Source organism: Hydra vulgaris, chromosome 03 (genome assembly GCF_038396675.1).
Source record: "Hydra vulgaris chromosome 03, alternate assembly HydraT2T_AEP".
In the NCBI taxonomy this organism is placed as follows: Eukaryota; Metazoa; Cnidaria; class Hydrozoa; order Anthoathecata; family Hydridae; genus Hydra; species Hydra vulgaris.
In genome coordinates, this window is record NC_088922.1 from 49,390,001 (window position 1) to 49,415,265 (window position 25,265).

Below are 25,265 nucleotides of genomic sequence, written 5' to 3' on the forward strand. Positions count from 1 at the left end.
ACTGTATTTTGATTAAAAAATTTATGTAATTTGTTGGAGGGCGGAAATTGCTAATCAGCCAATTTTAAAAACACTTTTCCTATGTCAGTGGAAACATTTTTGCTATATGGGGGGTTGCACCAAATTACATTTCTAGTTATATTTTGCTTTTTTGTATTCTTTTTTTCAGGGACAAATTTTAGTTCAAAATTTCCAAAACCACTGCTTTTAAGGGCATCTTCAAATATTTGTTTAGAGGAATTGAATACATTCTTATTAGAGAAGTTTTGGTTTAGCCTGTTATTAATTGAAATTGGGATTTATTTTAGAATTTGGGGTGGATGATTTGAGTTAATATTGATATACAATAATTCATTGACGTTAAATGTGACATCAATAAATCTAAAATGTATAGTCCAACAAATTTACAAATCTCTACTCCGCCATAACTGCCCATTGTTACATCATGTATTTTTTGTTACAGTCATGTATTTTTTTCTTTTTCCAAGTTTCCATATTAAAATAAAGTAAGGTTTTTCTGCAATGTTTTATTATACGGATTGTTTCTTCAGGAATAACTGTGTGGCTTTTTGCAAATTCAATTGTTTTATCTAAAATATCTGCAATATACAAAAAAGCGAAATAGAACTAGAAATGTAATTTGGTTAAACCCCCCACATAGCAAAAATGTTTCCACTAACATAGGAAAAGTGTTTTTAAAATTGGTCGATAAGCATTTCCCACCCTCTAATAAATTACATAAAATTTTTAATCGAAATTTAATTAAAGTTAGCTACAGTTGCACAAAAAATATAGAAAGAATTATATAATGTCACATTGCTTTGTTAAACAAAAAAGAAATTCTAAATGAAAAAACTACAAAAAATTGTACTTAATAAAGTAACTTTTGTAAATACTAAAGTAACTTTTGAAATCATCAATTTTCAGCTTAACTATTGTTTTACCCAAATCTAAACTATTGTTCATTAAAATATTCATTTTTAGATGATATAAAGGAATTATGTAAGATCCATAAAATAAATATGAAAAACTTAATTCATGATAAGAAAAAATTGAAAATTAATATTTCAGAAAATATAATTTCTGAATATACTTATCAAATTTTAGTACAGGCAATTCAATGTTGGAATGCAAAGCAACAGCAAACAATTTTCAAAAATACTCTTGAAGAAAACATTATCAAGTGATATACTTTATTCTCTCTTTATATATCTTAAACTGTTTTTATGTATTTTTACCTTGTAAACACATTTACAGAGGGTGTTAAATAAAAAAAAAATAATAATAATTTAACATAACTTGTAAACAAAAAACAATTTTCCAATGAGTGGAAATATATATATATATATATATATATATATATATATATATATATATATATATATATATATATATATATATATATATATATATATATATATATATATATATAAATATATAGGTACGTCCCATGATAATTTTAAATTAATTAAATTCTTGGTTGTTATATATCATTAGAAAGAGCTTGGATTCAATATTGTAAAAGTGAAAAAATTATCAAAATTGAACAATTCCATAAAAAGTTATGTCGTTTTTAGTACCCTTTTTTCGATATATGGATTTGTTGAAGAAACTGTGGTCAAAAAAATGTTTTTATGAACTAAAAGTTTAATAACTTTGTCAATTCTTATCTAAATGCTTATAACTTGGTATCAAAAGATAGATGTAATAGTAGCCTGCAAATTTATATAGGTACTTAGTCACTGGGCATGTCCAAGGGGCTAGAGGGGGCAACCAACCGCCACTTTTACCATCAAAAAATGAAATTTTTATTCATAAAAGATCAAATTTTTTATAAATTTATTAATTTTCATATGCAATAAACTGCTATAATTTTCTTGTAGACTGCCACCAAATAGGAGAGGTTCATTTTTTGAATTAGGGTGTATGTGGGGTAATGATTTAACACACCCTATTAATAAAAACGATTCATTATAAATATTTTGATTCTTATTAAAAAGGTTTTTTTTAAAATCATCAAAACAAATTTTATTATTTACAACATTACAACAAACAAAGCTGCACACTCATTGATTTGGGGGAAGGGGCCGTGTCCACACCCCCTCCAACCTAAAAAAACATAAAATACTTTATATAAAATTTTTTTTAAAAAAGAAAAAGAAAAAAAGCAATGACTTTAAATAATATATTAAAATACAAAACACATTACCACCTTACAAGTTGGACTTTTCATACGGAGAGTCGGGTGTCCCCCGCAGACCATATTTTTTTGTCTGTTTTAAAATAATATTTGAATTAATTTGAGTCTTGGCTTTTAGTTAATGATTAATATATTAAATTCCAATAATGAAACTAAATATAAATCATTGTTAACAATAGACACGACATGAACATAAGCCAGAGCTGCCTATCAAAAAAATTGCAAGTTCCACTACTCGCTGTACATTTATTTTGCAAATTGCACTACTTCCTTTACATTTATTTTGCAAGTTCCACTACTCGCTGTACATTTATTTTGCAAATTCCACTAATCGCTATACATTGATTTTACAAAATCCACTATTTCCTGTACGCTGCTTTTGCAAGTTCCACTAATTGATGTACATTTATTATGCACTAATTGATGTACATTTGAATTAGGAAAATATTATCTCACCTGATACAATATCAGCAACCAACTGTATTTTTTGCATGCAATAATCAACAGCTTCAGAATCAGTTTCATCTTTAGACCAGTATGATATAGAGTAAATGATATCTGTCTGCATTTTTTAAGTTTTTCAACTCTGCCATCATACATGTTTGTCATTCTTGATTCAGTATCATACCATTGATGGCAGAGATTTCTGCCAACAATTCTGTCTAACATAACATCATTTAAATCAGCAACTTGCTTTGTTGACAAGTTTTTATGTAAATTCGAAATTTCACTTGTAGTAAATATAGATAAATGTCGCTCTAAATTTTATTTTTATTTTTCATCCATTTTTTTTGCGTTTTTCAGTTTGTCTTTAAGAAATCTCAGCCCTAATTTCAGCATGTTGCAGACGACTTTTTAGTCTTTTTTTTCTTGCCTCCTGCATAGCCCACCTAATAACATTTTCTCTTGAATAGTTGCCGAGATTTTCAAGATAATCCACTGTCCTATTCTTTTTTGTTCTTAATTTGCAAAATATATAATGAATTGATGCATTAGGGGATCTTCCTTTTGCAGCACTGAACATTCCCATTAACTCTTCACTATCTATTTTATGAAGTCTTGCACTTGCTGTCTCCTCTTTAAGTGTCATTGTAATAGTAATGGCAAAATAGTGCTTGTACTGACGATTTAAACCTCTTCTATTGCAACAAGACTAGCCTTAGTCATGGCGATAAGCTGGTCTCAATTGTGCACATCTTTGATATCAATTGTAAAGTATTTGGTTTAAGAAAATTTCTAAAGAAATCTGTTTTTCTGGTCAATAGAGCAGTAGGATTACTTTTTGAACTTTTAATTGTTTGCACAATTTTTTTAACTATAGTGATACCACTAACATGATCAAAAGTTGCATTTTCAGATGATACATAAAACATAGTCATCCAAGGTCCTGTAATAAGTTTTCCAAATAATGCAAGCATGCACATTTGTTTTATTTTTTTTTCAGTATAGTATTTTATAAAAATGGAACAAACAAGTATGGAACAGAATGTGAAGCCGGTTACCATGATACCTTGGAATGATACCTTGTGGAAATTTACAAATCCTTTTGGGTCCCCTTTCACATCTTTAAACCTTATCTATTTCATAGCTAAAACAATTTTGACTGCCATTCTATCATATCCAAATAATTGACAAGTTTCAGTTTCCACAGACTTTAATGCTGAACGACATAAAATAGCAATTGTATTAAGAGGGTGCAAATGGTAGTTTAACTCATTCAGATTTTTAGACCAGATTGCACCGAGTTTTCTTATTGTAAGATGGTTAACCGAAACTCTATCGGACATTGTGTTTGATATATTTGAGATAATCAAATTACGACACTCTTCAAAGGGTTGCAAATGAAAGTAGAATAAACTAAAGCAATATGATCTACTTCATTATGTATATGGTTTGCATAATCAACTGCTGTCCCACCTGGTAATTGGTCAATAGCAATAACCTGGCATTTATTTTTCGATGTTAGGTGAATGCTATTGATATGAACGTCTTTTTGCGTTTTTGCATCAAACCCTAATGTAAGGTGATTATTAGTAATAGCCCATTCTGTTACTTACAGGTCATTTGGTCAACAGTAATACGGTGAGGAATGTTAGAAAAACCAACACCTAAATATTGCCCCATTTTCTCAACAAGAAATGGTATGTTACTTGTTGGGACATTAGACAATAATATGCTCTAAATTATCATTCCCATTTGCAATGGATAAGTTTTATCATCTGACGTATTTGTATTAAGTATATTGCCTCCTCCATCTAGGTCATATCATTTTTATAAGCTGGTAATAATCTTTTTATTTGTACTAATAGCAGCATTATGCTTGAGAGTTACTTTTCTTAACTTTTCTCTTTCTTTACTTTTCATTGCTTTTTTAGTAGCAATAAGATTTCAAGTTTGTCTACTGTAGTAATATGTTTGTAGTTTATTCTTTAAGTCTCTAACCTCTGCTCTTAAACCTTTGATAATATCTTCTTTTCTTTTAACACTTTGCTTTAAAACTTATAATTTGTATGGCATAGTGTTTAATTTTGCTTTCACTTCAGCTATTTTGATTCGGTGTTTTGTGCAAATACTAGCTAAATTTGAAGATAGATAAGACAATCTACTTCTTAGTTTTTTTCTCCTAGGTGTCACATTCTCTCATGAAGTATATTTATTTGACGCATTTTCACTAAAAGCTGAGCTTAATTGTTCACTTTGAGTTGGAGATGAAACACTGCCTTGGCCAAAAAAATTTCATAATAACTAATCTTGAAAAAATGTTTTGCCCAGATTTTCGATTTATTTACTAAATTTTCAATTTAACTTTTTGATGTTATGATTCTAAAATATTGAGTGACTTGATTATAAGTTTTAGTTGCTGATTCCCTGGAACTAACATAGACAAAATAAAGGTGTCCATTAATACACTCACTGGTTTGAACAGGCAAGGAGAAGTTATCAATTAAAATTTTTTTGGCTGCACCATAAAATACAATACTTTTTTTGGGACTTGTGATAGCTAGGGGGGAAATATTTATTAAATATTGAAATCATAGTAAATATAAAATAATATTCACAAAGTTTAAATACTTTAACCTAAAGAATATTTTTATTTCTTAACTAAAGGCAGACATAAAAAATTTGGTTAAGTCAACCTATAATTAAAAAACTTATTTTAACTAAACATAATAGTAAAAATAAAATTCAAATATGCTACTTAGACTACTACAAGGCATTGCAGAATTGTAACACTAGACAAACAATACATACCTGTTGCAAACAAATGTGAGTCAACAACAAAGTTTTCAATTTATTTTTTTTAGTTTACTATGAATTAATTTAATTAACTAGAAACAGCAACACATATATAAAAATATATATAATATACAATACAAATACATAATATACAATACACACACACACACACACACACACACACACACACACACACACACACACACACACACACACACACACACACACACACACACACACACACACACACACACACACATATATACATACAATATATGTGTGTGTGTGTGTGTGTGTATATACAATACAAATATATTTATATTTATACATATATACAATCTATAACAAATACATTTTATGTATATAAGAAATAACTATAAAAAATCTTTTTAAAAAAACATCTTATTATAATAACCTAAAAATTTCATTAAACTAGGCATTTTAATTACTTTAGACATTATAATAATAATTCTAAATATTATTTCATTGTTGCATTAAATAAACTGTTGCATTAAACAAAAAATGTAATCTAATGTACATTAAAACTTTATCTAATGAGTACTTAAGTATTTAGTTATATTTTGACAATATAACTTTACTAAATTTTTGTAAACATTATTAAAGTACACTACAAATATGTTGTAATTAGATTAAAATTACACTTTAGAACCTTAAGTATAAATTAAGCTTTTTAATCAAAAATTTTTAAATTTAATTTAAAATTTAAATTAAATTTGAAAGTAAAATGATTACAGTATGGACTTTATATAAAGTTTCCGATAGACCCCCTCTACCATATGAGGCGTAAAATTGCCGAAATTATGTACCTTTTTTGTGCATGTAGTAATGTATGTGTAAATCCGAATAATGCAATAAAATTTGGCAAGAGCTTAGAAAATAGATATAAAAACAAACGCAAATAGTTTTAATAGAACGGACTACCTTCCTTCGATAGGAATTTAATGAACGATCGACATCAAAAATTTTGATAGCCATTAACTTTATGTAAATGTAAATAACTTCAAAAATAGAAAACACTAATAGAAAGTATAATCATTTCAATTTTTAAAACATATCTAAAGTGATATCAAATTCTAAAAAAAAGACTAGAAAACACGTTGTTACCACACTTACTTTGAACGGACTTTAGAAAACGTGGAACAGAATTTTGCAAAAACTTAAGCGAGCGCAATAAAAAGCCAAAAAAATAAAACCTTTTTGTTTTAAATTGCAACAAAAAATTTTTTGTTCATTTTTTTAACTTTTATGAAAATGCTTTTTTTCACTAGATTTTTTTTTTTAATTATTTTATCTAGTATACCTTCAAAGCGTTCTTTTCGCTATTTTTATTTTAATTTAAAAAGCAGAAAAAAAAGAATTTTTTAAATCGCTCAATTTTTAAATCGCGCTTAAAAACGACCATCTTGCCAGAGATTTTTTGTGCGCTGACATTAAATTTCAAACGGAGATATATATATATATATATATATATATATATATATATATATATATATATATATATATATATATATATATATATATATATATATATATATATATATATATATATATATATACATACATAAATACTGTTGTTTTGATTATGTAATAATAATCCATTTTTTTCGATTTGAGATTGATCAATATATGATTATTTCACTTTATATTGATCACTCTCAAATCGAAAAAAATGGATTATTATTACATAATCAAAACAACAGTATTTATGTATATATATATATATATATATATATATATATATATATATATATATATATATATATATATATATATATATATATATATATATGATTACAAAAAGATTATAAAATAAAGCAAAATAATTCAAATAATATACACCAAAGTATACATATATTTTATATAAATTTCCTCTCTATCAAATCTATATTTCTATCATATTCATACCAACTTTATCACAGCCTTTATAAGTTTTTGAATTTATCATTCTTTATAATTTACTAATAAAAATACACATTAATAGTATTAATGGTATATATATTTATATATTTTTTAAAGCTATTTCTAATTTTTCAGTTGCCGCTGTTTTCATCATTTAGATTTTAAGCTTTTTTAACCAGTTTAGCTTGGTGGCAAACGTTTAATTTAAACATTTAACCAATTTAGTGGTTAATGTTTGATGTAAATAATTGCGTTTGAGATAAATAGACTTGTAAACAATATTGCTATAACATAATCATTAACTTATTTTTAGTCTAACATATCTTATACGAAATCTTATTTATTTAACAAAAGAATTAACTTCTAATAATTCGTTTAGAAATTATTTTAAAAACAATTTATTTTTTAATAAAATATAAACTTTAAAATTTATCTAGATTGTGTTATGAACGCAAAATAGAATATAATGGAATAGGTATTTCTCGCCTCAAGGTATTTTTTTTAAGGTTCTTAGAATATATATTTGTATGAAAATTCATATTATAACATATATTAATATAATATAATAATAATATATAATATATAATAGTATAATAAATTAAATAATATAATATAATAAATAATATATAATAATATATATATATATATATATATATATATATATATATATATATATATATATATATATATATATATATATATATATATAATAAATTAATAAATATAATATAATAAATAGTAATAATATACAAATAACAAAAACAAATTGATGCAATAGTAATAAATAAATATAATATACATTTGTATGAAAAGTGAAAAAAAAACTGCTATTAAGACAGATGCGAAAAATTGCGCTGTAAACGTATAATGAGCTGGCAACCCAAGAACTTTTTCTGTCTCTTAATGAATTCGCTGACTTACCAAATCACTATTTTAGTTGTCACCCCAGCCACTGAATCCAAGATCCAGTCAAGGGCAGATTCAGTATTTGGTGGGGTGGGATGGAATGTTACTGTTGTTTAGTAGGAGGTAGAGGGCAGAGGAAAATCAGTTTTATTGTACATTTTAATATATGTAAAATACGGTTCATAATAGTATCAAAAGCGTAGTTTTCAATTTTATTTTTTATTTAAAAATTAAAAATTGGAGGTCTGATGATAGTAACGTATTTCCCTGGATCCGCGCCTGATCTCAGTTATTGCATCTTCCTAATTCATCAAAATTTAGAAACTATAAAACTTCTAAAATTTGGTTTTGTTCGTTTTATTATATTATATTTGTTTCATAATTTATTTATTTCTAGTTAGTTTTTTTATTAGATTTTAAAGGGAACATAATATGAATATTTAAACAACGAGCAGCCGTGGCGCAGTAGTTTGCGCACTTAGACACTAGAGATCCGTAGGTCTACTGAGATCCGTAGGTCTACTGAGATCCGTAGGTCTACTCAGACACTAGAGATCCGTAGGTCTACTGAGATCCGTAGGTCTACTGAGATCCGTAGGTCTACTCAGACACTAGAGATCCGTAGGTCTACTCAGACACTAGAGATCCGTAGGTCTACTGAGATCCGTAGGTCTACTCAGACACTAGAGATCCGTAGGTCTACGTCACCTCTGGGCAAGTTTTGTAATATCGGTAAGGAAGGAGGCGTAAACTTCTTTTCATATGCTCTTTCGCGGTGCTCTGTGATGAAAATTAAAAACTTTTTAAGGCATTTAAAATAAACAATAATAATAAAAATAAAAAAATTTAAGACATAAAATTAAACCTAAAGAGATTAAAATAGAGATAAAAAAAGAGATGAAAAAACTATGCAGAAAATTGTTTGTACTTCTACTATTGATTAAAAAAAATTAAAATGCTATTGAAATGCGCAATGGCGTGTGAAAATTATTCCTCAAAGTGAGCCAGACTAAGTTTGAACAAATTTGTTTATGATTTAAAAGATGAAAATATTTTTTTGTTTAGTTTCTTTATTGTTTAATTTTTTAATAAAATTTAGTAAAAGTGAAAATGACGAACAAAGACTTTCGATTGGAATCCCTGTAATGAAAATTACTGATGAAAATTTATTAAATCATAAACCCGAGCTTCGAGGTAAAAGCTACATTGCTGCTTCATATGTAAAGTTTGTGGAGTTAGCAGGATCCAGGGCTGTTGCGATAACCCCTAATCTCTCAGATAATCAATTAAACACTATATTCAACTCTATTAATGGCTTACTGTTTCCAGGGGGAAACGTGAATTTGGTGGACTCTAAGTATTATCACTTAACTAAGAGGTTAGCTGAAATGGCATCAAAGTTAAATGATGAGGGGATACACTTTCCTATTCTTGGAATATGTCGAGGAATGCAAGCATTAGTTAAGCATTCAAATGAACTAATGGTACCTACAGACTCACAAAACTTTACTTCTAGTTTAAAATGGTATAAGGAGAGTCCATTATTTAGAAATTCATTTTATTTGATAAAAAACGATACTGAGTTATACAACATTACCTCACATTTTCACCAGTATAGTTTCTTACCAACAATAGGCAATCACACAACTTTTGATGTAGTTGCAACAAGTATAGACAGAAAAGGAAAAGAATTTGTTTCAATTATTCAAGGTCAGTTACGTTTGCTTCATTTCTTACTTTTAATTCAAATAAATTGCATTATTTCACCAAATTTTTGTTATAGTTTACTTATTCATTTCACTTTTTTATTTCTCATAATTCAATCCTGACTTATACTATGGATTTCTTTACGAATGCAATCCAAACAAACACAAAAAGAATTTTTAAATGAGAGTAACGTATTTAACAAAAAAAAATGCATAGTTAATAAAACTTTTATACAATTACAAATTTATAGAGCTTCATTTATTCCGTAGATCGTACGTTGCCGTTCTACGGAGTGCAGTTCCACCCTGAAAAAATTTTGTTTGAATGGGCACCGACGATTGCAATTCCTCATAATTCAAAAGCTGTACGGTTCTCTCAAAGTATTGCCAATGGTTTTATGGATGAAGCCCGCAAGAACAATCGTAGTTTTAAAAGCTACTTAGATGAAAATAATTTCACCTTAGTTAGGCAAAATCCAATATACATCGGAGATTTTTTAGATAGCCATAGTCCATTTGTGCAAATTTATACATTTTCCTAAACAAAAAAAGCTATTCAAGTTATGTTGTTTATTTCTACTTTTTAAACTTTACCATAGATTTTTTTATTGAAAGTATATAATAGGTAAAATAATATATAAGATTATTTCACTTTATTTTCTGGTAAAAATTTTAAGTTATAACTTTGAATATTACCAATATCTTTTAAACCAACATTTTAAATATCTTTCTATCTTTTAAAAATTGCAAAAATTTTAAAAATATAAAGTCATAATATGTAAAAATTTATTTGAAATGCAAACTTGATTATTATAGATAGAAATGACGTTTTCTGCATTGTTCTTAATTATATAGATAAGAATGCTAGGCAAATTGTCAAATGTCGTCAATGGACCATGTTCCCAATGATTTGGAGCCGAATGGTAGCTTGTATCAGTGTGTAGTCGATAAACTCCGTCTGACTGTAGTCAAAGAACATTTTTTTTGACGATGGGTCTATGCCTCTTCGGCAAAATAGCGGCTTGCATCTGTAAGTTCGTCGAAAAACTTGTATTTTACTCTTTTGAGTGCTCTATCAGACAGTAATAGTGGTGACTTCATTGTTTTGTTTTTTGACGACAATCCGAGTCTTGTGGCACGCATTAGGACAACATTCTTGTGGCACATATTAGGACAACAGTCAGTCAGAGCGCGTGCTGGTGACAAGGCAAAGAGCTCGTCTATCTATCCTAGAATGCGATACCATAGAACCGTCCGCCCTCAAACTTGGCAACATCGTCTATGAAGAGGACCGCTAGCCAGGTGACAGTACCAGTTCCTGCTATTTAAGTTATGCTGACTTGTATACCATCGCCATTATTACGGAATGTTAGGCCAGACCCATGCAGGTGTTGGTTACTAGTGTTGCGGAAATCAAAAGCAATGTACTGTGCTACTCTAAGTACCAGTTATTTATATTTGCTGTCTGAAAGTTGTTATCCGAGTTTATCTTATTCGTTTTACTTGAATCGGCTCCTTTACTTCCCGCTAAGCAGCGGTAAGATTCTTCATAAAGTTGATTCAGGTTGGCTCCGTTGCTATATAGTTTGTTGACCGTTAATAGTGACGTCAATTTTTGAGGGATTTACATTTGATTTTCTCTCAAAATCTAGTAGAGTTATATATTTACTTGGATTGCGATTGAAAGCGAGTGAGATATTTGGTCCAGTGGTAACACCACTTGAGCTCCCTGATCGTAGCAAAGTGAGATAACCTGGATTAGCCTGATCATCGCACCCTTGCATCAGCCTTTTTAAACTAGCAAGTTGGGTTGCTGAGAGACAAAGGTCTCTACTGGCCCAATATGTGCCATAGTCATAAAGAGTATTTATCTCCTGCCCTTGCATATGCACGGTCAGCCTATCTGCGATAGGGTGACCGTGCGCAACCGAGATTACTGACGAAACGAGCGTAAGATCGGGGCCTCTTGTGAGAGTTATGTCGTAGCTAAGTCGTACAGTACCAGGAACTACCACTTGGTTTTTATCAAAGGTTGGGAACCGGATTGGCAGCGTTTGACCTGATTGGTTTAGGCAATGTTGGTGTCGTGAATAGATTAAGGGTGAAAATCTGACACTCTTATCAATATGACGAATCCTATAAGTTGATACTAGTGAAGAAGTTATTTTGACAGCAGCGTCGCTTAGTTTAGTAACGTCTAATTAGAGCGTTGAGTTTATCTCTAATGCACATTTGCGATTGTATGATGGCTGAAGAAATTCCATTAGTATTTTTTGACTAGTGGGGTGAGAGTGCGGAAACGCCAATCACAAATAATGAAGTTGCTGGTACAACAGAGAGTATTGCAAGTCTTGTCGTCCCTGTTGGACCTGTCGGAGGTAAACCTGGAAGCTCGCTAGATATCTTGAGAGCAGAGCTTACTAAAACTATGACTGAACGTGAGGCTAATAAAAGTGCCCCTTCTAAATCCATAAAGCCGCCTACCCTTAACTCAAGGCTTAAGTCAAGGCTGTGCTCGAAAATCTTAAAAATGCGCTCCGCTGGCTCGCTGAAAAAGTTGCATCAGCCCTCCCTAGAATTATAGACTCGATTATTGCGTAGATGTTTCGAGTTGCTGCCAATGCCACCGGTTTCTTAGCTAAAAATCTGTGGACTCTTCTGGTTGCGATTGGTGGGGTTGTTCTGGCGGCAGTTCAAAGGTAAACACAGAATTTCAAACGCCGTGTTAGAAACAAAACACGTGTAAAATAAAACTGCAATCATGACAGATATTTACTCAATCCCAAACAATGCTCAAAAGTTTAATGAATAGCTTGGGTTGCATATTTACAACGATGTATATGTAAATGCAGATCGACCTGCAGGATACACATACTATTCTAAACCAACTCAAGACTACGTAGAGTTTGAATGGCTCCAAGAGTATAAGGTAAAGTATGGAGAAAAGCCTGAACTGACGATTAAAGCGCCAAACGGTATCTTAGTGGTGTTTGGCATTGGTACCCTACCCGGGTTTTTTATCCAAATTTTACTTATTCCCCGGAAGTGCCTCCTTACGATGTGATTTTAACATTAGAAAATGTTAACCAGTCGGATACGGTTCCAAGCATTGCAAAAGATATTTCTCGGTGCCCGCTTGAGATAGCTGATCTTGAAAACGCAACAATATATGTTAACGAAAAATTTTCATTAAAATTTTTATATAAAAGCGTTTTCATATTGTATATCTTTAAACTGTTATAACCCTACTAGCCCGGTGTGCTACACTAATTTAATATGCGTATCAATTGCAACCGTGGGTAGTGGTGTTTCAACAGCACATTTTCACAAACGCTTCAAATTCATTCAAGCGAGCATTGTATTGTTTTCATGTAATGTATGGGGTTAGATGTTTACTTTGGCAGTTAGGGGTAAAGCTACCAAGTTCGTCAGGGTTTGACCCGTGGAAAACGAACATAGATATGACAATAGTTGCGGAAATTAAAAATGAATTTACAATCTCACAAGGAATAGGTAAGACTTGGCTTTTCATTTCGATCAACGTCCGTTTATTCAAGATGGAAAAACAAGAGCTTATGACATTATTAATATGTTTGCGGGGGAATTCTTGAATTGTTGGATGGCCTTACAAAAGCAGGCTTTAAGGCTGTTTCTGAGAGCATTCGCGCATACACCGTATGCTTTTTAAGTGCTCAGCTAGCGGTTCGTAGCTTAATTTTTGGCACCTCAGCGTCAGCTTTAGACTCTCAAAGCGAATTTCTTAACGCCTTTGATACATTTATATAAAGACCAACGATATCTGAGCTGACATTAGTAGACATCAAAAAATTCTTAGTAATGCCTCTCTTTATCTCAAAATTAGTCTTGCACCTGGCCTTTATTTAATTCCAAACAACCTTGCCTTAAAAACTGACAACACGACGGAATGGTCAAACGAACATCTTCAAGTTCCACTGGTAGCTTTAGGACTTGTAACAAATATTAACGAAGTTAAAAAGAGAGATAGGGGTAAGCCTGACCCCATAAAGCTTGATTCCACAAAGCCTGACTTTACAAAGCCCGACCCCGAAAAGCCTGACCCTACAAAGCCTGACCCAGGTATTAAAAAGCCTTTATTAGGGACAACGAGTGATGGAGGTAAAAAACCGAGAGGAACTTGCGGCTGTTGTTATTGCTGAAGTATGTGTTGTCGGAGCAGCGTATGTCGTAAAATATTCTTTCTCTTAGACAGATACAGCATTAATGCATTCACAATTGGCAGTGCTTTAAGCGGTCTATTTTTCTTCAGCGGCCTGTCAAATGCAATGTCAAAGCCACTTTCATTGGTGGGCCACGTTTTTTCTGGCGCACTCGCTGATTCGCGTTGCGTTTTTTCTTTCACAATTTGTTCCATTTGAAAAATTTTTCTTTTTGACTGGCGAGCTCCGAGAGCAGAGCTTACCGCTTTGCCTTACGTTTCTCTGTGGAAATTTTTCCAGCTTTTACTTTGTCTTCTGACTTTGGTTATCCATATTGTGGCGTTATTAAATGCAGTTTTACTAATGTTTAAATAATTATTGCTCATCAGGGAGCTCAGCGCTGCTCAGCTCTGGCTTAATATCCTGCTTAGCAGACCATGCGGTTTTGGTCACATCTACATTAGTTACTGTTTATGAAGCAACAGTAAAGGGGGCTAGGCCTAACCCCATTCGGTGGTAAAACTCACCAGCTAAGACACATAAAGTCTGCTGGATTATAGGATTGTTGTCAAGATCAGCTTTAGGAGCGTCGTGATAACTGACGGGAAAGACTTATTCTACAAGTCCTGTGTAAACCAATGTTACCATTTTTGAAACTCTAGCGCCCATATTTCGCCTTATTCAATCAGTGTAACGGCTATACAGTTCTGTCACCTCATCGGGTGTCATACTAGCCAGCCCTTGATGTGTTATGTTTTTTCCAAGAAGCTTTACACTGTTTCCGCCCGATACAACAGCAGCTAGCCTAGACCTATAAAGAGCTATTGAGCTGTTTTTGCGCTTAGGCACGGTGGTGCCTTTGCCATCGTCAAGCAGCTCTTCGAGAATAATTTCCATTGTAAGTTTTTTTATGCACAGACACACGCTTTATCTCCAAATGCACGCGAGTAGTATAGTTATTAACATTGAAAACAAAACGGAAGTATTATTAATAGTCAACGCGTCCATTACAGCAGTTCAAGCCTTTCTTCCACCAATTGGTAAATAAGCGCCGGTGAAAGGTTTAAAGGGATTTTTTCAATATCATCACCTGAGAGCTTGTTTCCTTTTTCTTCTATTATCATTGAAAAGCGAGACCAGTCTATTAGCGGCAGGATGGCGATGCAGGACAGCTGGTCTCTCACGACTCGCGGGACGCCTGTATATCTCTGGGTGAGCACCTACAACAAATGCTTTAAATAATATTGCTAGTTTTGAGAGTGGTGAGTGCCTCAAATCCATTTCAGTCTTGTATGTGCATTTGTCGACAATAAAAATATACCGCTCACCTGCCATTATTTAAGAAATAGGTTCAAGTGGATCCTGCACCCAGTACTGCTTGATCCACTTGCTAGGCACTATGAAAAAGTTTGCCATCCTAATCCACTGGCTCTGTAGAGGATTTTGAGTGGATCAGAAAATTTTGCTTTAACTGCTTTATGTCGTGACCGAGCTTTATATCGTGACCGAGTGTTGACTCAATGAGATTGGGTTCTTTAATTCGGCGTGTGGCTAGTCGCATGAGCAGTATAAATCAGTAGCTAACATACTCAGCCTCAAATTTTATGCTGACTCGAAACTGGAAAACTTTTGAGTTGACATAAAATTTGAAGAGTAATGCCGCAGAGAGGAATAAGATACGCTTACTCGTGAATTGGAAATGTCAACTCCAACTCCAGCCCTTTCAAAAACAGGCAGCTGACGTTCTTTATTACAGTGCTGTTGTAGGCGTTGGAGCTGTAGGTCTATCCTGAAAACGGAGCTTGCCTTTAATATGAGAGACCTTGAGAAATTAGGCGTCCATCTCGTCGCCGGTGTGTGGATCTGTCAAGGGTTTGTTGACAAAAAGTGAACTCCCGTTAGTCTTGCGCCTTAGTAGACAATCAAATAAACGCACCGTTGATAAATAATATACAAAATGGCGACCATCGGCTTTATGATTGGGTTGGTAATCACAAACGCCATTGAGTTTACCGGCAGCCAATACATTGGAAAAGCTATTGATGGCGATACCACTGGTGAAATTAAATGGCATAATGAAGCAATGAAAAAGCTTCAAAAACCTTAGCAAGAGTACAACCAAAAACGACTTTAAGCAATTAATAAAATTTATGCACGCCTTGCTGCCGAGGGCGCGGCTAAGGCAAGGTTAAACGTTTACGTCGAGGATAACCCCCTTTACTGCGAAGTAGTTAAATTGAAAGGGTAAGAGTTGGATAAGGAGTCGCTCCGCTTACCTAGAAATCCTCAGCTTAGCAACTTCTACACACTGTCTAAACGCCTTTAGTTGGCGCAGGCGTTGGGTGGTACTTCTCAAGCGGTAAAAAAACACAGAAAAAAAAAAGAAAAAAAACCGCAAGTGACCACAAAATTGGGTGCAACCTATTAGCATACGCCGCAAATTTTTTTAATTAGTATGAATATGGTTAAAAAGACTCTTTCGATAGATTTTGTAAGTGAGATGGGTTGACTTTTTTGTTTGTTTTTTTAATTTTTTTACGAGCAACAGGGAGCGGTGTGTTTGTCTACCCTACTTCACTGAAGCATTGAGGCACCAAACCCACACACACCAAAGCTTGATGCAAGCAGTAATCTTGGTTGAGAGCCACATTTTCAGGGACCATGTAGTCAAAGACATGCTCATGTAGAGAGAACACCAGTGCAGGGTTTGCGCTAGAACCAAGGGCATTACTATAAGCTTGGACAACTACAGTTAAATAAGCGTGGTTGCCGGGCTGTCCTACAGCTACAAGAGCTGCATTGATAGCTGCAAAGCGGGTAGTTACTTCTAGCTTCTAATCTAAGTGGTCTTGGTCAAAGACATTCTTAAGGGTATCCTTTCTGTTATGTTCAGCCTCAACGATGTTTAGGAACCGAGTTTGAAGATTAATCACAGCGGCAGCTGCCACCTTTACCTTAAGAGTGAAGATACTCAGTTCGCGACCTCATTACCAACGCTATGCCCATTTTTTTTTATTTTGCTTAAGAAAATTTTTTTCTTGCTTTTATACAACAACTCGATATAGCTCAATTGAATAAATAGCCTTAAGTTATATTAGCACAAGTGCGATTGGTACTATGGCAAGTACATAACGAAACATTCTTGACCTAGTTCCTCGGATTAGCATTGCTCGATACGCCTGCAGAGATGGACAGCTGGATATTGTCAAGTGGATGTTTGACAACGATTTCATCCTGAGAAATGAGAGCTTATCGGACACATCTATACATTTTTAATACCTAAAAATAGTAAAATTTCTGTTCGAGAAATGTCTCCCATCTCAGCTCTCGAGGGCAGATTGTCAGATGAGAGCTTTTAAAGCTACTGTTAGTAGCGGGTCTCTCAACATCGTTATTTCTGATTTATTTCTGACTGGAGATGTGCATGGGACGACAGTGTCATTGGCCTCGCAGTTATACACAGTGAGTGGGCCAGTGTTAGATTCTTGCATACCACCCATGGGACCGTTACACCTGTTCCACTGTTGTGAACGGGTTCCACGTGAATATTAAACTGTGGCTCGACATGTATGACTGTTCTAATGCTTACAAATGCTAAATTGAAATAGCTGGTAAAAACGATACAAGTATCGCACAACGTCTAGTCGAGCTGGGGTGTTCGTGTGGGTAATAGTTAATTTTCATTTAGAGAAAAAATATGCATTGTAGTATATACGCAACAAGCACAGTGGTATACACGCGACAAGATGAGTCTTGACATAACTGATTTAAAACAAACTCTGAAGAGTAACAAGCTTGACATCCTCGTTGAGTTCATCAATTCTAGGCGAGAAGAATTCGAACAGTATACGAGGTAACTCAGTGGGTCAGATATATGTAAGATTTATGCTCGTTTAAAGAAAGTGATGGGCGCTTATCGTCTCTGTTAATATCTAGTGCCCTTACCTTGGAAGAAAAACAAAAAATTGGTCGAGCGCTTCTTAATTATTTCATTCAAAGCTACTGAGCACATAAACCAGACCTGTGAGTATAATATTCACAGCAAGAAAGCTGAAAGGGATATAGCTACCGCTAAACTCGTTAGTGATATACTTGCTGACTTCCGCAAAAGCTACGTCTTTACGTGTGTAAACTTTTTAAATTATTTTTGAAATTACTTACTCTAGATTGGAGTGAGCAAAGATGTATTAAAAAGTAATTTTCCCCCTGATCTCATGCACAAGCATAATCAAAAAGCATATGCATTATCAAAAAATCAAGGTAAAAAAGACTAGGTTAAAAGCATAATTGAGAGGCTAAAACATTTACGTCTCGACGATCAACAGTGTGTACGCAATGAGTTAAATTAGTCCAACTAACTTCCGCCCTATGCTGCAACAAGCGCATTAAAATGTGCAATGAGTTGTGCTTCTCTCGCCTCTTTTTTGTTAAGCAACATAAATAATTTTTGATTTTATTTTTTATACAGCTAAGTATACTCATACCACTATAAGACCACCGACCAATTAGAGACAAGATGACCCTATATACATTCATACTACTATAAAACAACCACCCAATTAAAGAAAAGGTGACCCCTTAGTATAAATACGTGATGGATCCTGTCACCAAGCAAGCACTTGTTAATCTTAAAGATTTACTTCACAATGGAGCTACTAATCCATCCCAATAGCATGAGGAGGTTGAAACCCTAAGGGTTAAACTGACCCCGCCTAAACTGCGGCTTGTGCCTGCTCCAAGGCCGCACCGCAACCAGCACCGAGACCGAAGCCCGAGCCTCAGTTAACTGATGATGATTGGACCCAGTTCTTTACATGCCTTTGGCTTGATGATGAGCCTGAGCCACTCCGTCTCTATTAAGCTGAATTTATTGTTTAGCTATACGAAGAGGTTAGAGTAGTTGTGTCAATTAAGCTGCACGGTTAGGCAGCTCTCTAACCTGAGCTCGTAAATCTTGAGCTTATTTATGAGCAGTTCGTCAGAGTGAATCTCCACAAGTGTTAAAAGCGGCTGGCCATATAGAGATTAGCCGGCAGAGCTATTAATACACGTGGTAAGATTGTGTGGCGAAATGATTTTCCGCGGTTTAGATCGTTTCCTAAAACTTGAGGTGGATTGGTCTGGAGGCTTCTGGTCCATGATGAGCACATCTGGCTATGTAATAGAAAAATGAGAGATTTCAACCAGATACTATCTACCGATACTTACAAAACACAAGATACCTATCCAGTATGTCCCGACATCTTAGAAACACTATCCAGTCGATGGCGTCGAACTCCGAAACCTAGAGGAGAACCCCCAATATTCATAACTTCCGTTGCTGACATTCTGGCTCTAGAGTCCAGTGTAAAAGAAGTAGTTACGATTAGCAGTGTTGAAGGTTTGTTTATCGATTTCTGGGAGAGTGGTCTCAAGCCGGTTAGCACCCGGCTAAATAAAGGAGTTGTCAACTCATTCATTGTGCGACCTAGTGAAAAGTCCATACGCATTAGTCTCGCCGTTAGCCTCGAGCTGAGGGACAATCAAATTGTTACTGAGGCACACGACCAAATGGTATTTGAATAACATCTAGCTTGTGGTTGAGCTGCTTCCAGCCAGTTGAGGGACTCAGAATCTTACTCAAAAAGTGTCAGCCTTAAGGGCGTACATGAGAGGACCGAGAGTTGGGCTTCTCGGCCAAGAATGTATAGAGAAAGGTACGCCTTGTATCGAGTTTGACGTTTCCCGGCCTTACACAAGCCTCCTCGCCAAAATAAAGTATATACCTGTGTTTAGGGTGTTAGACGAAAAAAAAAAAAAACCTTATTAATTCTACCTCGTCCAAGCAAAACGGCTTAACCCTATCTTGTTTCCACGGCGTTATGACTTTGTTCCCGGTAAGACCATTAGATGCTATTTAAAGACTTAGATAGCATCTAATGGTCCACATGCTTGGTACAATTTGAAGACGGCTACACACTCCAGTCAGAGCTCTTGGCAGAGATGCTATTGGGTTAAAATAGTCGCTGTATTCGTCCTCGCTAACTATAAGACACAGGTAGCTAAAGCTCATCCATCCACTGGACTCAGGTTTGGTGCGGGTGAGACGTCGTCGGGGCCTTAAAGAAAACAGAAAAGGCTTTGCCTAAGCTTGGAGTAATGTCGATGGATGATACGTCAGCTCCAGCAGTTCAACCAATTCCAATTCCAGTTTGTGAAAGAATAAAGTTCGCAAGAGAAGAAGCAACTGAAAAAGACGATTGGAGCGAGGTTGACACTCTAATGCCAACTCGTTGCAACAACAATAATATTAAAGAAACTATCTAAAACATCGAAGAATTTCTCCAAAACCTTAAAGTAGGGCGAGAGTTTTTGGTCGTAGTAGCATTAGTCCCCGGAGCTGGTAAAACTTACTTTGTGAAAAAATGGCTTGAACGCACCGGACTAAAAGAGACTGCAATAGTTGTTTGCCCTTGGAATGCTCTAACTTCTTAACTCACAAATGAAGGGTTTCAAGCGGTTACCCTTCCTGAACTATGTGGTCGCCTTGCATTCGAAACTGATGTAGGTCCTAGCCTAAAGAAACCGTTCAACCTTAAGGGGATAACCTAGTGCCACTTCGAAGATGCATACCTATACCCTGTCCACCAAGTAGAATGTATCAAACAAATTATGAATAAAAATTCAATTAAAATTAGTTTCTTAATGGCAGGTGATCCCAAACAACTTAGTCCTGTCAAACAAGACTTGTGAATCAATTGCGATGCCTGGTACAAGCAAGCCTTCGCAGCACTATTCCCTCGACGCAAAGGAGTAGTGCTGTGAAGTATTATTGTGTCTTCTGAGGCACAGTAATATTTCTATTGAGTATTACTGTGTCTCCACGTAAGTAAACGCGTAAGCCACCCCGCAGACCGAGAAAAAATGCTACGTCTTTGTAACAATACGCCATAGGTCAAGAGTTGCTTGGCTTTGATAGCGCCCGCTGCAAATGCGGGAGGATTGCTAGCAATGAGTCTCATACCGTTTCTGAGAGCGCCAAGTGGAAGTCAGCGAGAAATAACCCTAGCAGCAGCAAGGAAATACCTTAAAGATCCTTACTGTAGAACTGCACACAGTGCTTAGGAACTCTCCCTAGGTTAAAAAGCATTCTTCCACAACTGGGAAAGTATTATGGCAACCACCAATGGATTCGAACTGTCACGAGTTGGTATACCGTACTGGACATCATCCTCTTCCGAAGGTCTATAGAGGCCCGAAGTGAAATAAGAACTTGTGAAACTCGCATCAACGCACATCGAGCAGCAGACCATGACAAGTAGTTCAACTGAGATGAAGCCAACTCCATCACGCCAGAGTGGGTCTATACAACTCTGCGCCATCAACAATACAGTTGCGCTGAGTTCTTTTAGTCTTTAGATAGCGAATTATCCATTGATCGAAAACCAAATAACCTTCCCCACGAAAAATGGAATTGTCAGCTAGTGTGCCTAGTGAGTCACCACTGCCAATGCGCAAGTGCCGCCGCAATTAAATCAACAAAAATGAAGATACATATCATGGAGAGCTTAAAGAAAATATTTGAAGACCTGAAGACTACTACGCTAAATCTGGTTACCCTTGCAAGGCGAGCTGGAGTTGTCAGCGAGTTTGCAACAGCAAGACTGCAATAGCAAGACCAAGCTGCCGCGCAAATTCCAAAAAGATCTCAAAAACCACGAAAGTCAGAGTATGCTCCTACCGGTGCTGCCCGTAGAGAGTACCTCACCAATGTAATATATTTAAAAGAATATGCTAGTATGAACAAAAAACGAAAGTATATCCTTATTCTCTTAGTTGTGAACACCCGCTACGTGTACGCAAGACCCCTTACCAAAGCGACCTCTACAAAGACTACTGATGGACTGACCAATAATTTAAAACAAAATCAAGAATCGTCCTAAGTAGTGTAGTTGCACCCATTCAAGCTATTTGAAGTGATGATGGGTTTGAATTTGGCGGAGCTTTTGCGTCATTGCTGCAATCGCGTGACATTAAACACGGAAAAGGCCAGCCCGGCACACACGCTTGGTTAGGCCGCTTGGATCAATACCATGGCATCCTGCGTTGTCGGATCGGTGAGCTGTTTGCTATTCAAAATAGTCATGACCACAACTCAAGCCCCTCTCGAGCTTTGAATGCAGTAGGGCGTAAAACTGTACTTGCTGCTGTAGAGCCATCCGAAGGAGAAGTGCTGCGACTCGCTGACTTAAAGCATACTGCAGCAGTGCGTTGGCGTATTGACGCCCTTAATGTTAAACCCGGAGATAAAGTTAGACTGCTTACATCTGCACTAAAAAAAGCACCAAAATTTGTCAAAGGGCAAGAAGCTGTATGGACGTCTGAATTGTGTTCAGTAACTTTAAGGGTAGAGCCAAAAACGTTCCACGCTGAAGTTTCTGCTGGTGAGAATCATATCTGGACAATACACTCACTTCAAGTTGTAAGATAATTGCTTGGTCACTCCAAGGTAGGTCTAAAAATCTCTTCAGGTGAAGTGTGCACCCAACGAAAGGAAGAGCAAAACATATCGAGGTGATCTGATTCAATAGTTTAAACTTTCAAAAGGTATTGGTCAAATCATTTTTGAGAACCCTCAAGTCTACGTACCATCGGTTTCCAAATACAATTTGCGTAGACATTATCTTCGACTTGAACGTCAAAGGGTAAAAAACTGCATAGAGAGATTCAATTTCTTCACTTATCGCCAGTTTATGGAATACACTACCTTTAAACGCCATAAGTGCTAAATCAGTCAAGTCGTTCAAAGATAGTGCTTACAAATTGAAATTCAATAAAAATAAATAATCGAACAAACGAGTGCCTTTTCTTTCAGCATGGAAGTGCCTAGTATAGCACTTTTTCATCAAAATAAATAAATGTGACATATGCATATACTATTGATTTCTGAAAGATATAAACTCAAACTTATGAGTTTCTAACTTTGCCAATTTGAGAATTGATCAATGTTTAAAAGTGCTATGTTTAAAAAAATCAGCAAAGAAATCTGAGAGGAAAGTCTAATACAATAAAGAAATCAATTTCTATAAATAAAAATGAATTATTAAAGACATTATCAAAGTTAAATCAATGCTTAAATCGTGAAAAACTTCCTAATAACATAATATAAAAATAAAAAAAATCTAAACTTTTTGTTGTTATTATTTTTTATTACAATAAAAAAGGCTAGCTGACTGGTCCCATAAAAATACGGGTCTTTGTAAGTATATTCCACACCGAACTTTGCTATACTTTTTCTTTATATATATTCCCTAGTTGTTCGGACCCGTAAAACACAATTTTTCAACAAACCGAACATTTCTATGCTTATCTTTGCCACAACAATCATTTCTATACTTATTTCTTATTACTTGAACATATTTTAGTAAACGGTACAAAAACTTATACTATAATGCCATAACATCGAAACCCAAATTAGTACAACAGTCTTCAAAAAAAAAATTGAACATAAAAGTATTGATTGAGATTAAATTATTATTTGAAACCGGGCGTATATACAGCAAGGAAAGATCCAATCTTTGGGATAAAAATTGCTTAGAACAGAAACTCAATTGCAGAAAGCCGTATTGTTCGAGAATTCATTATATTTTTTGGAGGAGTTTTTAATTCCAAATCAGAAGTTCTTTTGTTTAACTACATAAAGAAAGAAGTAGGCGTTGAGCCGATTGCTGTCACACTCAACCGGGAAAATAAATATAACCGCTTTTTCAAAGTAACAATAAAAAGTCACGAAAAACACATAGTCTTAAAACTGGAAGTTTAAGACTACAATATTATTGTTAAACAATTTCGAAAACCTCGTGAAAACCTTGGAACTGAAATGATGCTTCAAAATAATAACTCAGTAACCAAAAGTCAATCTGACGTTGTAAATCAATGGGATGTGGAACATCAACAATACGCAGCTCGTGCCATGTCTCTAAATCAAAAATCTTAGTATATACCTTAATTAACTCTTTTGATATAATTTTTCTATCCGAGCACTGACTTTCAAATGCCGAGCGATTTATTTTACATGATCTATCAGCTCCGACACATAAATTATTTTTTCACTCTGCTGAAAAGAAAAAATACGGAAGACCTTTTGGGGGAAATGTTTTTTTAGTTCGTAAAAACTTACTGCTTTCTCTTCAATACACGAAGATGAACACATTCTTGCAATACAAGGTTCATATGGCAACAGTGTTTCTATTTTTATTGGAGTTTATCTTACTTCATGCAGAAATACTTCTGAATCATTAGAACAATATCTCAACTTAGTTTAATTGCCTTTAATCATTAACACATACGAAGATGAAGGAGAATGTATAATTGCCGGCGATTTTCAGTCATTTCCTGAAAATATATTTGACACGGAGGTTCGAAATAACCAAACAAGAAACAACTTTTCTAAGCATTTATCTAATTTTCTTCAAACAAATGAGCTTTCTTTTTTAGATATAAATAGTGGTCCTACCTATACCTATAAGCATAAAAAGCTAAATAATTACATCGATCACATAATAGTCTTAAAAGAATCATCAATATGCTTTACAGACTGTAAAATTATTCCTCCTTCACACATTTAAACATGAGTGACCATTTACCCATCGCTACACATATTAATCTTAAAAGAAAAAGTCTTTCTCCAGTTTTAAATAATATACTTAAAAAATACAATACAATCCCAAGTTATTTATGGAAGGATGACAACTTTATTGAAATTTATAATCGGAACCTCTCTCAGTTCTTCAAAAATTACACTTTTTGTTGGAGAAGCAATAGAAAAATAAACTCAAACAACATACGAAAAAATGAATAAAGCTGCCACTTTTGCAATGGAAGAATGTTTTCAAAAAAAAGAGAATTTTGCATTTACTCTAAATCATGATGGACACCAGAAATTAAATTATGCAAAGACATTCTCTCTTTCCACTTTAAGGAATGGAAAAAATGTAATTATAACAGATCACAGGAATCCATTTCATTTAATAAATATAAGCTAGCTCGTAAAAATTTTTGTAAAACTGTAAACGCAGCTCATAACCTAAAAATCAATAAAATTACCAAATACATTGAATATCTTCGAAAAACTAATCC

The 25,265-nt window shown here is 34.1% G+C and overlaps 2 protein-coding genes across 8 annotated transcripts in view; one reads left to right on the forward strand and one right to left on the reverse strand.

The window, feature by feature from the left end:
* Positions 1–25,265, reverse strand: part of LOC101240561 (focadhesin) — a 105,932-nt gene that overhangs the window by 76,997 nt on the left and 3,670 nt on the right. For 5 of the 7 annotated variants that reach the window (XM_065793526.1, XM_065793523.1, XM_065793527.1 and 2 more), the window contains exon 1: positions 5,453–5,531. The exons of 1 other annotated variant lie outside the window; for it this stretch is intronic. The gene's annotated coding sequence lies outside the window, so the exon portion shown is untranslated. Of the gene's footprint in view, positions 1–5,452; positions 5,539–25,265 lie in introns of those variants that run through there. One more of the 7 variants, XM_065793522.1, reaches the window with a different exon arrangement.
* LOC100209963 (gamma-glutamyl hydrolase) lies at positions 9,284–10,683 on the forward strand. The gene is made up of 2 exons (XM_065793532.1): positions 9,284–9,973; positions 10,240–10,683. Exons 1-2 carry the CDS (start codon positions 9,307–9,309, stop codon positions 10,509–10,511), a joined length of 939 nt encoding a protein of 312 aa, XP_065649604.1. The 5' UTR covers positions 9,284–9,306; the 3' UTR covers positions 10,512–10,683.

Coding starts and splice junctions, on each gene's coding strand:
- LOC100209963 (XM_065793532.1), top strand. CDS start 9,307: ATGAAAATATTTTTTTGTTTAGTTTCTTTATTGTTTAATTTTTTAATA. Junction 9,974..10,239: donor ATTTGTTTCAATTATTCAAG/GTCAGTTACGTT, acceptor TTTATTCCGTAG/ATCGTACGTTGCCGTTCTAC.